The sequence below is a fragment of the Herpailurus yagouaroundi genome, unplaced genomic scaffold (genome assembly GCF_014898765.1).
Source record: "Herpailurus yagouaroundi ecotype Mexico unplaced genomic scaffold, PumYag 163, whole genome shotgun sequence".
Taxonomy (NCBI): Eukaryota; Metazoa; Chordata; class Mammalia; order Carnivora; family Felidae; genus Herpailurus; species Herpailurus yagouaroundi.
In genome coordinates this window covers 67,280,998-67,295,457 of record NW_024412404.1, presented here as the reverse complement: position 1 = coordinate 67,295,457, position 14,460 = coordinate 67,280,998, and the positions used below count along the sequence as shown (strand labels likewise).

At 59.7% G+C, this 14,460-nt stretch overlaps 2 protein-coding genes across 10 annotated transcripts in view; both read right to left on the bottom strand.

Annotated features, from left to right (window-relative positions):
- PWWP2B (PWWP domain containing 2B) overlaps positions 1 to 613 on the bottom strand; it is a 30,462-nt gene extending 29,849 nt beyond the window's left edge. Inside the window, exon 1 of the mRNA XM_040486855.1 lies at positions 499 to 613. The gene's annotated coding sequence lies outside the window, so the exon portion shown is untranslated. The remainder of the gene's footprint in view (positions 1 to 498) is intronic.
- Positions 614 to 7,370: 6,757 nt separating this feature from the next.
- Positions 7,371 to 14,460, bottom strand: part of LRRC27 (leucine rich repeat containing 27) — a 37,022-nt gene continuing 29,932 nt past the window's right edge. For 8 of the 9 annotated variants that reach the window (XM_040486843.1, XM_040486840.1, XM_040486841.1 and 5 more), the window contains 2 exons: positions 13,788 to 13,917; positions 11,290 to 12,599 (listed from right to left, as the gene is read on the bottom strand). In XM_040486843.1, the coding sequence (XP_040342777.1) occupies positions 12,420 to 12,599; positions 13,788 to 13,917 (310 nt within the window). In that variant the 3' untranslated portion in view covers positions 11,290 to 12,419. Of the gene's footprint in view, positions 7,946 to 11,289; positions 12,600 to 13,787; positions 13,918 to 14,460 lie in introns of those variants that run through there. The other variant, XM_040486848.1, reaches the window with a different exon arrangement.

Genomic DNA, 14,460 nt, shown 5'->3' with positions numbered 1-14,460 from the left:
GGTCGGGCCGGGCCGAGGAGACGCGGGCGCCGAGGGGACACCAGCGGGCGCCCAGCTGCGGCCCACTCGAGTCCTCGCCGCGGAGGGGGCACTTGGCGAGCCTCGTGCGCTCGGCGCCTCCGCGGGTGACCGGAGGGCGCGCGCCCGGCGCGGGGCTGCCTGTGCGCCTGGGGGTGGCCCGCAACGGCGTTGGGGAGGGTGGTCCGTCCGCAGGTCTCGGCCGCGGGCCCCCGGGTCGCCGGGGGATCTGCGGGGTGCGTGCGACCCCGCTGCGCCCAGAGGGCCCGGGACCCCGTGCGGCGTCCACAGCGGAAAGGACCGCCTTCCCTGAGTGACAGCGGGGCTCCCCCACGCGCGCAGCTGGCGGGCTGGGCTAATTGGAGGTGCAGGCGCCGAGCGGACGCGGGCCCCGCCGGGACCCCTTCCGGAACCCTGCTCCCGCGCGCCTCCAGCCCAGCCAGATTTCTCCACTGTCCCGAGCCTTTGCGCATTTCGCACCTTGCTCGGGACCCCGTAAAAAAGGCAGCCCTTAGGGCCGGCCTGTTGCAGTGACCTTGCCCCGGCCGGGCTGGTCCCCTGAGCCAAGCTCGCAGCGAGCGCCTGGCTGGGCACAGGGGATTGGCGGGCCTTGGGGTTGTCCTGACGACCCGGACGCCGCCAGGCCCCGCCCACCCCCCCACCCACTCCAGAGCCCAGGCCCTGCCCCGCCCGGCTCGGACCTGCGCCGTGGCCGCCACCCCTGGCGCCGCCGGGGACAGTCGGGGCCGCAGTGGCGCCGCTCCTCCTCGCCCTCCGGCGGCGGGCCGCGCGGCGCGGGGAGCAGGCCGAGGGGAGCCGGGCGGAGCCAGGGAGCCCGCGGGGAGCTGGCGGCGCCTCACCGCCGCCAGTTTTACGGGGCTGAGGATCAAGGCCCAAGGAGCCCTAGGGGAGGCCTGGGAGCCCAGCGAGCACGTGTTCTCTGCAAGGCTTGGGGCTCCTCTGCAGAGTGAGGGGTTTCACCAGGAGGCACCTCCACCTGGCCACCTCTTCAGGGTCCGCCGCCTCCCACCCTGTGACTGTTGGGCCCCCAGCGGGAGCCTGACTGCTTCTTCCCCCACAGGCCTTTGCAGCCTCCCCACGGGGGAGGTGGGGGCGGGGGGGGGGACTTTGGGGCAGAAATGCCAGGCAACAGGGGCCAGAGGCTGCCTACCTGCTCAGCACAGGTGCAAGCATGTCCCAGATGCCTCGTGGGCACTGGGACCATACCAGGGACCAGGCTGCTGGGGTCTGAGTCAGATCCCGGACCAGTGGGGACATTGCAGAGGTGGGCACGTCAATGCGTTTCCCCCGGGGGAGTGGGGGGGGGGGGGGGGGGGGGGGGGGGGGGAGGTGCCTGGGAGAGGTGCCCTGGAGGGGGTGCTTGAGTGAGCCGGGAGGGGGTGCTTGAGTGAGCCGGCGACCACCCAGGGGAGAAGGGCCCCACGGGGCAGCTTGGGCAGCAAAAGGCTGCTGGTTGCCTAGGGGCCCAATGTAGGGGGCTTCTGGGGTCTCTCCCAGGCGTTAGCAGGAGGGGCAGGGAGGGGCTGGGCGCCAGAGACACCCGAGGAGCTCTCCTGGAGGGGACTGTGAGTGCTAGCTGGATGGGAGGGGCCGGCAGACCCACCCTGCAGCTCTTCTGCTGAGCTGACCCCCCCCCCCCACTCCCCCGCCCCGGGGACTTTCTCTCAGCCTCTGCCCCGCTGGGCTGTGCCCTGTGCACTTTTTAAGTGAAGTCGGAAGCCATTTTCAAAATCGCTTCTCCGGGAAGCAGAACCTAAAGGCATTGGCGGACGGTTGTTTGATTTGCAACTTAAAGGGTGGCTGTTTAGGGTCCCCCCCCCCCCACCAGACCATCACTCTCCTGGGAGGAGCACCCCAAGCCGGCTCGCCTGCTCCCCCACAGGCTTCCCCCCCACAGAGCTCTGATTAAAAGGTGGATACCCTTAGGGAGGGGCCCACCAGCCCAGGGGGCCTGGGTGCTGACCCCACTTGCGGATTCCTTGCTGACCCCTTGCTGACCCAGTGTTGTGTCCTCTGAGTGTCCCCTTCAAAGGCCCACCCTACACATGCTGACCAGCCCAGCCCGGCCAGCAGGGTCTAGACAGAAGAGCCCCAGGCAGTGGGAGAGCTGCCCTCAGGCTGTGGAGTGACCCCCAGACTCAGGGAGAGCCAGCTGGGAGCCTCCCCCCTGGGTCCCCGGACTCTGCCCCCAAAGCCTCTGCTCTCTGCCGCAGGCACCGGGCCTATCCAGCACCCAGCCCGTGGCCTGGCCTGCCCGGCAGAGTGAGCAGGGCCGGCAAACACGGCCGGGTCTGCAGGGTGCGGCGCGAAGGGGGACGGGAGACCATCCGGCACCCTCACTGGGCCGAGCTGAGTGACCACGAGCTGGCAGGAGGGGCGGCGGGGCGCTCCGGGCAGGTGCTAGCCGTTGCGTCCGGCTCCCCTGGGTGTGGTTTCTGTGCTGGGCCTCGGAGGTCCTCCAGGATCTGCCCCCACACCCCCGCTCCCTGCCGCCCCCCTGCCAGCCCAGTACCAGCGTCCCTCCTCGAGGACGGGCCGGGCCCCTGAGAACCAGGGCCTGGGTGGGGACGTTGATCTCACTAAGCACCCACGTGCTAGCACCCATCCCACGTCCGGGGCAGAGCGGGGTGCGCCAGCGGACCAGGCCTCCCTGAGGCCAGCACTGGCACACGGCCCCTGTGCTGTCCCCAAAGGCAGGGGTTCCAGGGAGTCTGCTTTGCAAATGCTGAACCCAGGGGACCCAAAACTTCCCCTGCGGGTCACAGATCCCATTGGAAACATTTGTTTGGTTCTGTTCCCCTCTGGACACCCTGCGTCCGCGAGACCGGCGTGGTTCTGTCTGACCGCCCTGCAGGGTCAGGTCTGGAGCCCTGTCCCCACCCCAGGGATTATGAGGACTGTCACGTCTCGGGACGAAGCATCTCACAGGCCTGGCTGGGAACGGAACCCGCCGGGACTCCTGGAGGTGCCACAGAGAGCAGTTAAGAGGGCGGACTCAGGCCACGTTCGTTGCTGGAGTCCCGCTGCCTCCCCTGTGCCTCAGCATCGTCCTCCGTAGAGTGGGAATCACGGCAGTGACACACACAGCCTCCCGGTGGAGTGAACCGTCTAACGTGGGAAGGATTTCGCATGGCACTGGCCGCAGTAAGGGCTCTGCAAGAGTCAGTGCTCATCACGGCCATCACACCACCGCCACCGTGGCCTGTCACCATCAGTTGTCCCCTCTGTCATCACATCACCACCACCTCTGTCATCACAACCACCTGCCATCACCCCTGTCACTGGGCCATCAGTGGAACCACAGGGGGAGGTCAGGGCTGAGCGGGGCACATCCCCTGAGCAGCGCCTGCCCGGTGGTGGCAGCGGAGGTGCGGAAGAGCCCGGGTGCCTCCCGGGGAGCTGTCGTCGCCCCACTCACCCCATGGCCTGCGCCCCCCACTCCGCTCCGGGGCCTTGTCAGGGAAGCTGAGGCAGCCAGGCCCGGATCCGAGGGGGCCCGCAGTAGCAGGCATCTGAACAAGAACAGTTTTCGGGCGGGGGATTGCTTTCATTTCAAAACAGTTGATCCGTGGCCCTTCTTTTTCTGATCCAGCTCGCTGGCTCTTCCGTGGTCGGGGAAACCACGGCAGGCGACAGGGCAGTCCCTCGTTTACCCCTGCACACCTGTCACACTCACCTCCAAGGGCTCCCCAGGGCTCGAGGGCACCTGCCCAGTTCTTCATTTCACCTGGTTTGCCGTTCGCCTCTGGTGTCCCCATGACTTCCCGCAGGAGAAATGCCCCCTCCGCTGACCCCAACCGCCCGGGCGGAAGTGACCCAGCCTCTCTCCCAGAGTCCAAGACCAGCAGCGCTCCCGGGGAGGCTCCGCGTGACGAGGCGCAGCGGAACGCGGCCCGCGGCAGGATATTCCCAGAGCCTGCATGCCTGGTCCTCCCCAAGAACTCCGGCGGGCGGCCGGAGAAACAGACCACAGAGGGTGGAGCACATAAAAACCGTCTCCCCAACGAGCTGCAGGCCCACGCGTGGGGGCGGCGGGCAGAGTGACGAGCTGGGGCCACTGCCCCGGGGTCCCGCCAGGTGGGACTGTGTCCCCAGGGGAAGCAGAAGCAGGGCCCCCACGCACGGGGGTGGCTGGGCCGCCGGCACTCGACACGCCAGCTGACAGCCCGGGAGGTGCAGCAGGGGGGGCCCCAAGGAGGAGGAGGAGGAGGAGGAGGAGGAGGAGGAGGACAGCGGGCGGGGTCTGAGGGCGTCTCCCAGGGGCGTCCTGACAGCTGGGCCACCCTCCTCGCCGGGCTCTCCCGCAGACCCACATCTTCTCACTGAGGACCACCACACCCTGGACAGAAACCAGCCTCAGTCCCAGGTGGCCTCCTGGGTTTTCATTCTCCTGACACCTCATTAACCTCATTAACCTCATTAGACATCTCTTGTGTCGTTACTTCAACCTGGCACGAGAAAGCGGCTTCTATTTGCTAAAACAGCATTGATATTTCACGGCTGAACTAGTTGCAAGTTACCCAACCTGGTGATTATTTGGAGAAAGCCACTCAGGGCTCACAGACCATGTTTTCACACCCGAAGGCTCTGTTCTGCCTGCTGCGCTCAGCCCCCGGGCCTCCTGAGCCCAGCCCCAGGACAGGCACTCCCCCCGCCCAGGCCCAGAGGGGCGGGTGGGCAGGTGTCACTTAGGGAGAGGCCTGTGCTGGTCCTTCGGGGCCAAGCCCAGGGGACAGCACTCCAGTGCACACACCAAACCTTGCTGTGGTAGCTGAAGAAACTTCGGGCAAGGGCGGGCAGCTCTTTCCCGTTGTGCCGACCCCCACGTGCCTGGGTGTACACGGCCTTTCGCCTGCTCCACAGACCAACACAGTGAGCACGGAGAGCACAGAGATGGGGAGCACGGAGATGGAACACAGATGGGGAGCACAGAGATAGGGAGCACGGAGACGGGGGGCACAGAGACGGGGGCACACAGAGATGGGGGAGCACAGAGAGCATAGAGATGGGGAGCACGGATATGGGGAACACTGAGGGCGGAGCACGGAAATGGGGAAGCACAGGGAGCACGAGGATGGGGGAGCACAGAGATGGGGAGCACGGAGATTGGGGAGCACAGAGATGGAGAGCACAGGGAGCATAGAGATGGGGGAGCACAGAGGGGGGAGCACAGGGATTGGGAGTACAGAGGGGGGAGCACAGAGATGGGGAGCACGGAGATGGGGGAGCATGAGGATGGGGGAGCATGAGGATGGGGAGCACAGAGATGGGGAGCACGGAGATGGGGGAGCACAGAGATGGAGAGCACAGAGAGCATAGAGGTGGAGGAGCACGGAGATGGGGAGTACAGAGGGGGGAGCACAGAGATGGGAAACACAGGGAGCACAGAGATGGGGAGCACAGAGATGGGGAAGCACAGGGAGCATGAGGATGTGGGAGCAGAGAGATGGGGAGCACGGGGATGGGGAAGCACAGGGAGCACGGGGATGGGGAGCACGGAGATGGGGCAGAGCCGCTCTCCACCCCCAGGGTTGGAAAGGCCCAAGTTGCTTCCTCCCTGCTCTGTCCCACCAGGAAGAAATGGAAGCTAATGGTGTCATGCTGGGGGGGGCTGTTTTCTCAGTGAGCCCTACTCCCCACGGGCTCTGGCTCCCCAAGGCTACTGTCAGCTGTTTCCAGCCCAATAATGTGTGTTTCTGTGCACTGGGAAGCATGCAAACCCAGCCAGGGGGATTCTTCAGGCGTCCTGCCCCGGGGGGTTGGCGCAAACAGTCTCTGTCTGGACGCCAGGAGCCACGGCGGCCTGCAGAGTCCGCGTCCCGCCAGACCCGGCGCGAGGACTCCACCCTGCACTGCCCACCTCAGCGCAGGACTCTCTTGCTCTCTCCGGGCACGGCCTCCCCCACCTGATGACCTCCTGTGGTTACTTGGGGCTCCACCTCTGCCCACAAGGCCCAGGGCCCACGTCCTGGCCACACCTCCACAGTGTGAGTCCCTTCTGAGACCTGGATGCCGGTATTTCCTGGGCTAGACAGTGGCCAGCGCAGGGGGGCTCCAAATGGCACCTGCACCTGACCGTGCGCAGGTGGCTGGCGGGAAGAGAAGGGGCCGTGCTGGCCGGGCCTGACCCTCATTTTAGCCCAGGACCACTGAGGAATCCAAGGACGTGAGACGTGAGCCAGAGCTCCCCTGTCATGATGCAGGTGCCTGGTCACGGTGGGAGAACAGACACCACAGATGTCAGCCCCTGGGGGGGGCCCTACATGGGCCCAGGCCGCAGGCGTGTGCAGGAGAGGGCACAGCCCCTGCCCTGCAGCTCAGTGGCGGCTGTGTGCCTTGTCCTGGCTAACTCGAGGCACCACCTGCAGGGAAACTTGGGTTACTGCGCCAAGGCCTGGTGTCAGCCCTGGTGGCTCCAGAGAGCAGGTCCTTGGTGGGGGACGCCGTGTGCAGAGGCCCCTGGATTGCACCAACTGCTCTGGACAGCGGCCATGGCCCTGCAGCCCACGCCATCCCATTTCCTAGCACAATCCCTGCCCCCCAGGGGTTCCTGGCCCTTCCTCTGGCTCTTCCTCCCTCCCCCTTCCCAGGGTTGTTGGGCAGAAAAGGCCTCGAGGTCCCAGGATGCACCATCCAGGCAGTTAGCACAGATGTGCTCACTCAGGGATTAAGGATGGAGGTCAGTGACCAAACAGGAGAGGAGCAGTGCCAGCGGGGAGAGTACCCCCATCCCAGACACCCTGATTCCACTGGAGGGAGGGTACCCCCCCACCCAAGACACCCCGATTAAACTGGGGAGAGGGCACCCCACCCAGACACCCCAATTCCACCGGGAGGAGGGCACCCCCACCTCAGACACCCCAAATCTACAAGGGAACCAACCACAAGGCCCAATCAGCAGCCAAGCTAGGATAGGACTCTAAAATTGCCCCCCACCAGTGCTAGCAGGATCAGTGACCTCTGTGTAGGCTCAGAATCAACGAAGGAAACACCAAAATGAACAAATCATAGAATGGTAGAATGAGTACTTAGGAGAAGCAAAAAATCAACCACTGGTTGACCTAAGGAAAGGGAAAGAACTTGGGGTGGGGAGTGTCCCTGGTCACTGCCCCAGGCTCCCTCCCCTCCAACCTGCCTGTCTTCCGAGTCAAGTGGGTGCTAAGCTGGGGGCGGCTTGGGTCCCCCATGAGACATCAGGTGGTACCCCACAAGGGCAGTAGCCATGCAAAACCAAGCCAGGGTCTTTGGGGGGTTGGTCACTGGACCCCATGGCGGGCCTGGTCTAACCCTGCCTCCCTCCCACCAAGAGGTCAAGGAGCTGAGAAGCCAAATCAAAGATAGTTTCAAGGTCAAGCCCTTGAATTTATTGAACACTCAGTCGGAGGCTCCTGCAGGAGGGTCTGAGCAGCCTGGGTGAGGGCTAGCTAGGAGGGGCTGACGGGGGCAGAGGGGAGGGCCGGGTGCTGACCCGCGGACGTGCCGTCGGTGAGACGGGCAGAGACGCGGGCACGGGAGTGCACACCCGGTGGCTCGTCCTTGGTGTTCTCTCCTTTAATCCGGCTTAACCCTTTTACAGCCTCTGAAAAAGCCACGCAGACCCCGGGGGGAGGGGGTGGCGTTGGAGCGGATGCCCCGGGCGCGCTCTCAGGGAAGGACACCCGGGCAGGGCCCACGAGCCGCTGCACCCACTCCTTGGTCTGAAGAGTCTTTGTCAGCGCCAGGGATCCTCACTCATTAGCACTCGCGACCGTCCTCAGACTCAGTATTTCGTGTCGAACAATATCTTCTGGGGCTGGGACGCAGGTGGGTGGCGTGGACGGTGCCCAGCGAGAGCCGCGAACCGGTGGCTTCTAGTTAAGGTCGGCCCCGGTCCCGACTCCGTCACTTGATCCTGTAGCTTCCTGGCCTTTCGGGAGAAAGGGAGGGGGTGGACGTTAGCCCAGCTGGCAGGGCCCGGGGTGGGGGCACAGCCCCATCCACACAGGAGGACCGTGTACAGGTGCGCAGCGCTCTGTCGTGTCCCGGGGTCTGCAGGGGAGCCGGCTGAGCACCCTCCCTCCCAAGGAGGACAGTGACCTCTCCGGGTAGGCCCGTGGGCTGTGCCTCCCGGAGTCCCCACCAGGGCCCCACCTGTGACACCTGCCCACAGCTGAGTGAATGCCAGTCTGTGGAGGGTTGAAGACAGGAGCAGGGGCTCCTCATGTGGCCAACATGGGCACCATCCCTGACCATGACCCCACCAGAGCCTCATGCCTGTCCTGGGGGGGCAGGGCCTCAACTGCACCCTCACCCCACAGACACAGCAGCAGGACCAGGGTCCCTAATAGTGGAAGGAGATCCCCAGCGGGGAGTCCTGTGCCGCTCCAGATCCCATGTTCTCAGCCAGTCTGCTGGGCCAGGAAAAGTGGTGGACGGGGCTCCGTGGCCCTCAGTGGGATAAAGTGGCCAGCGTCGAGGAGGCAGGCCCTTTCCTGTCCCGGTCCCGCAAGAAGCTGGCCAGCGAGTACTCGCGTCTGCAGTGCTGGGACCTCCCCGGGGCATAACCCGGACCGCCCTCCAGCCCAGGCACCGAGACCCCTAGTACAGATCCGTCACAACCGTGGGTTAACGTTCAGGTCCACGTCATTATGGCTGGGTAACAATTACTACCTTGGACAACGTGGGATTAGGGGCGCCAACCCTGCACGGCAGAAAATCCGTGTGTAACTACTAACTCCCCCAAACTGTACGAGCGGCCCAGAAGTTAGGCCTCTGTTGCCAATAACACACACCGTTGATTAACAGCTACTTTGTATGTGGTGTGTGTTCCAGACGTCATCTTACGACAGTCAGCTAGAGAGAAGACGACGTCACTGAGGAAACCACAAGGACAAGTTACAGCACGTACTGTCAAAGACCCGCCTACGAGCGGACCTGTGCCGCCCCGGCCGCGCTGCCTGTTTTCTTCCCTGCAGAAATCTACGTTCGTCGTGCAATTACTAACCGCTCCTTCAGAAAGATTTGCTTTGTTTTTTTTTTTTTTTTTAATTTTTTTTTAACGTTTATTTATTTTTTTGGGACAGAGAGAGACAGAGCATGAGCGGGGGAGGGGCAGAGAGAGAGGGAGACACAGAATCAGAAACAGGCTCCAGGCTCCGAGCCATCAGCCCAGAGCCCGACGCGGGGCTCGAACTCACGGACCGCGAGATCGTGACCTGGCTGAAGTCGGCCGCTTAACCGACCGCGCCACCCAGGCGCCCCAAGATTTGCTTTGTTTTCGACACACTTGTCCGGGAACCTCTCGACATCCTGTCCCCTTGGTCAAATGCTCAGCGATCTGTCTGCCCTGGAGAGACCCTCGGGGCTCCTCCCTGAGCTCCAGGCTGGTGGCCTGCACAGCCGACAGCCTGGGGGGGGGGGGGGGTCCTGGGCTCTCTTTTGGGTCAGCTTCCTTTTTTCTGGAACACTCACTCCTTTCCCGTTCTGCTGACTTGATTTGGAAGGATGCACTCTGCAGTAGCTTCCAGAGAAAGGCCGCGCAGACAGGAGCGCGGCGAGACCTTGCGTGGGCACGCCTCTGTCCGTGGGCACCTGGCCTGCCAGCCTGAGGACAGAGTTCCTTGCTGCCCCCCCGCCCCCCGGTGGTGAGGCCACTCCGTTCTCTCCTGGCCCTTTGCAGGTTTCAGCTTCCTGTTAGACCAGACGGGACGCCTTACACTCCGTGACCTGCCTCTCACACATCACCATCACCCAGGGGCCGTGGTTTACGGCAGGGCTCACTCCTGGTGTGCGTTCTGCCGGCCCAGACAGATGTGTAATGACAGGTGTCCGTCACTGTGCTGTCACAGAGCTGGCACCACCCTAAACATCCCCCGTGCTCCGCCTGCTCATCTCTCTGTCCCCCAGCCCTGCAGCCACAGAGGCTCCTACTGTGCACAGAGTTTTCTCTCTTCCAGAACGTCATACAGTTGCAGCCTTTTCAGATGGGCTCTTTCACTCAGTGATATGCATGTGAGGCTCCCTCAGGTCTAGTCATGATGTGACAGCTTGTTCCTTTTTGGGGCCAAATGGTACTCCACGGTGTGGAGGGACCACGGTTTATTTACCCGCTCACCTAAAGAAGGACATCCTGGTTGCTCCCAAGTTTTGGTAACTATGAGTGAAGCTGCTATGAACATCTGTGAGCAAGTTCTGGTCTGGACTTAAGTTTTGAACTCTTGGGAAAATGCCTAGGGGCACGATTGCTGGACCTCAAGTTCAGAGTACATTCAATTTTGTAGTAAATCACCAAACTGTCTTGCAAAGTGGCTGTGCCGTCTGGCGTCCCCACGGCATGAACGAGAGTTCCCGCTGCCCCACATCCTCACCAGCATCTGGTGTCGTCCGTGACTGGATTATAACCATTCTAATAGGTGTGTGTGGTACCTCTCTGTTCTAATTTGCAATTTCCTAACGACATACAATACTGAGCATCTTTTCATATGCTTACTTAACATCTATATATCTTCTTCGGTGAAGTGTCTGTTCAGATCTGTGGCTCGCTTTTTAATTGGGTTGTTTTCTCTCTATATTTTGGATAAGCAGTCCTTTAGTAGATGTGTCTTTTGCAACTATTTTCTCCCAGTCTTTGGCATCTTATTTTTTTTTAAAACTTTTAAAAAAAATGTTTATTTATCTTTGAGACAGAGCGTGAGTGGGGGAGGGGCAGAGAGAGAGGGACACACAGAATCCGGAGCAGGTTCCGGGCTCTGAACTGTCAGCACAGAGCCCGACATGGGGCTTGAACTCACAGACTGCGAGATCATGACCTAAGCCGAAGTTGGACACTCAACTGACTGAGCCACCCAAGCGACCCTATTTTAATGTTTATTTTTGAGAGAGACAGAGACAGAGTGCAAGGTGGGGAGGGGCAGAGAGAGAGGGAGACACAGAATCTGAAGCAGGCTCCAGGATCTGAGCTGTCAGCACAGAGCTCTATGTGGGGCTTGAATTCATGAGCCATGAGATCATGACCTGAGCCAAAGTCGGGCACTCAACTGACTGAGCCACCCAGGTGCCCCTGGCATCTTATTCTTTTGACAGTATCTTTCGCAGAGACAAATTTTTAAATCTTAATGAAGTCATTATCATTTTTTTTTGTGGTGCCTTTGATGTTCTATTTAAAAATTCCCCGCCAACCCAAGGTCACCCATGTTTTCTACGTCATTTTCTACAAGTTTTACAGTTTTGCATTTTACATTTAGTTCTGTGACCCACTTTCGGTTCACTTTCGGGGAGGCGTAAGGTCTGGGTCTAGATTCGCTATTTTGCACGTGGACGCCCAGTGGTTCCAACGCCATCTGTTGAAGACGCCATCTTTGCTCTGCTGTGTTACCTTCGCTCCTTTGTCGGATATCAGTCGACTGTACTTATGTGGGTCTTCCTCTGATCCACTGACCCATCTGTCTATGTTCCACCAACCCCACGCCGTCTTGATTACTGTGACTTTACCGTGAGTCTGCAGGTCGGGTAGTATCAGTCCTACAACCTTGTTCTCCTTCAGTGTTGTGTGGGCGATTCTGGGCCTTTGTCTCCTCTCCATATAAACGTTAGCAGCGGGTTGTCGATATCCACAAAATAACTTGCTGGGATTTTGATTGGGATTCTGCTGAATCTCTTCATCAACTTGGGAAGAACCGCCATCTTGACGATATTGAGCCTTCCCATCCATGAACATGGGATTCCTCTCCATCCATTTAGTTCTTGTTTGAGTTGACTCATCAGTTTTGTTATTTTCCTCACACAGATCTTGTACATATTTTGTTAGATTCGTACCTAGCACCATTTTTTGGGTGCTAATGTGAATGTTCTTAATTTAAAATCTCACTTGTTTGCTGATGGTATATAGTAAGCGGCTAACTTTTACATCTTAACCTTGGATCCTGCAACCTTGCCATAATCACTTATTAGTTCCAGGAGATTTTGCTCAATTCTTTGGGATTTTCTACACAGCCAACTAAGTCATCCAGAAACAAAGATAGTCTTAACTCTTCCTTCTTAATCTACCTCATTTTCCTTTCTTGTCTTGTTGCAGTAGCTAGGACTTCCCATGTGATGCTGGAGAGAAATGGTCTCGTTCCCGACCTTCAGGGGAAAAGTAGTTTCTAGTTTCTCACCATGAAGTACGATGTTCGCCGTAGTTTCTGTAGATGCTCTTTATCAAGTCAAGGAAGTTCCACTTGTGCCTAGTTTGCTACAAGCAGTTACCACAAACAGGTGCTGGATTCTGTTAAATGCTGTTCCTGCACCAAATGGTACGATCATGTGATTTTCCTTCTTCGGCCACAAGGTGACGATGCGTTACATGAAATGGGTTTTGAATGTGGAACCAGCCCCGTGCACCTGGGACAAACTCCACTTAGTCATGGTGTATAATTCTTTTCATACATTGTCAGGTTTGATTTGCTAATATTTTGTTGAGGATTTTCACATCTGTGTTCAGGGGAGACACCGGCCTGTAGTTTGTGACGTCTTTGTTCTGGTATTAGGGTGATGCTGGCCTCATAGGATGAATTACGATGTTTCCCCTCCACCTCTATTTTCTGGAAGAGATTATAGAGAATGGTATCATTTCTTCCTTAAACGTTTGATAGAATTCTCCAGTGAACTCACTTGAAAATTATTATCGGTTGGATTCCTTTAATAGATACTAGATATTCAGACTGGCTATTTCTTGTGTGAGTTTTGGCAGATGGCGTCTTCCAAGGCATGGTCCATTCCGTGTTAGGTTATCAGACTTGTGAGTACAGCTGTTCATAATGCCAGACCGGCCTTTCACTCCACAGTTGAAGCTCGAGGCACAGATGTTTAGAAGCCTTAGGAGGTAGAGCTTGGGGTGTTTAAGGAGGAGGTTACAGCCACGAACAACGGATTTGGAGAGAATAAAGTTACCTGAGGGCAGGTGCAATTCTCTGGGCTGGGAAGGCAAAGCCGGCAGAGGGTAGAGTCTGACAGGGTGGGGTCCCTGAGAGGCAGCCCAGGCCCTGCCTGCACTCCCTCCTCCCCTCCTCCTGCCCCGTGGACCCCGTGGACAGAGGAGGCGACGGAGCCCTCCGACGGGCTGTGGGGACGGCTCTCTGGGCAGCTTTGGTGCCGAGCCGCTGCGTCAAGGTGAGCCTGGGCTCGGGGGGCCGGGGAGAGCAGACGGGTTTTCCTGCGTCCGTGAGCAGCAAGGGCACAGAGGCATCAGGCTCAGCCTGCACAGCCTGAAGCCGGTCACTCTGGGGAGGTGACAGGTCCCCTTACCGCTGGGTGGATAACTATGTGTCATCTGGGGCAGGAAGCCACCTTTCTTGAGCGCGGTATCACTCCCATAACCCCGACCATTTCTGCACACACAGCACACGTCTGTGCAAAGGGGCCTGCCTCCCTGCCCATGGGCTCCAGGGGGTCAGCCGACTCCAGCCCCGTCAGGGTCTCACCAGGCTCTGCTGGTTACCAGGCGTCGGGCAAGGACCCCACGGGCCCGTCCCCATTGTCCCTGCCGATAAAGCGGAGGCCGTGCCGGGGTCCCGGCAGGTGGCACAATGTGTCAGGGGGCTCACGCACCTCACACGCCAAGAAAACACCTCTTATCCTCCCACGAAGCGCGATTCTGGGCACGTCCGTCACGTGAGGCACGTGGAGCGCTCCCCACGATCGAGAGAACGCGTGCTCTGAAGAGGCGCGGCAGGTTCCCTCCGATTCTGAACAGAACGATTCGTTTTTACACAGAGCCAATGCGCACTTACAATCTCCAAGTCCCGGGCAGCCGGACTCATTTCCTTGAGTGGCGCTGTGCCTCGAAATCTTTCTCTTCCCTTGTGCGTTTTCTGAATGTGCTGCTTTAGGTTTTCTTCCCAGAGCTCCTCTCGGAAGGCCCTGAGGGAACAGAGGGTGATGAGGACACGATTTTACGCGTCGAGTCGAGTCTCGGCAATCCCTGCTCCGACGAGGGAGAGAGAATTTTCCTTTTTCCCTCCAGGCCAAAGTGCAGTCCTGGGGCTCAGGGGCTGTCGCCATGAGAATGGGGCCACCTAGGCCACCCGCTCCCCCTCCGGGCAGCAGCTCAGACAGGCCCAGGCAGTGAGAAGCCGCAAGAACACACGCCACGTTTTAAAACTTCACATCCAGGTAAGAAATTACACATTCAGGGCCGTGCACAGACACTACACGAAAGGGACAGTCTCTGTCTTCACAGGAAATACACAGTTGTGATAAATCCTTAAACGGGATTATTAAATTAGGATTTCAGACATACTTGCTCTGCCAACATCAGGGCTTTGGGCTTAAATTCTCTGCCTTTAAACACGAGGATGTTCAGAGTAGCAGAGCATTCTGGGCCGCGCAGGAAGGGCGGCAGTGCCTGGTGTGTGAGGAGGCCCTGGAGTCTGGAGTGTCTGCCCAGGAACAGAACCACCCCCC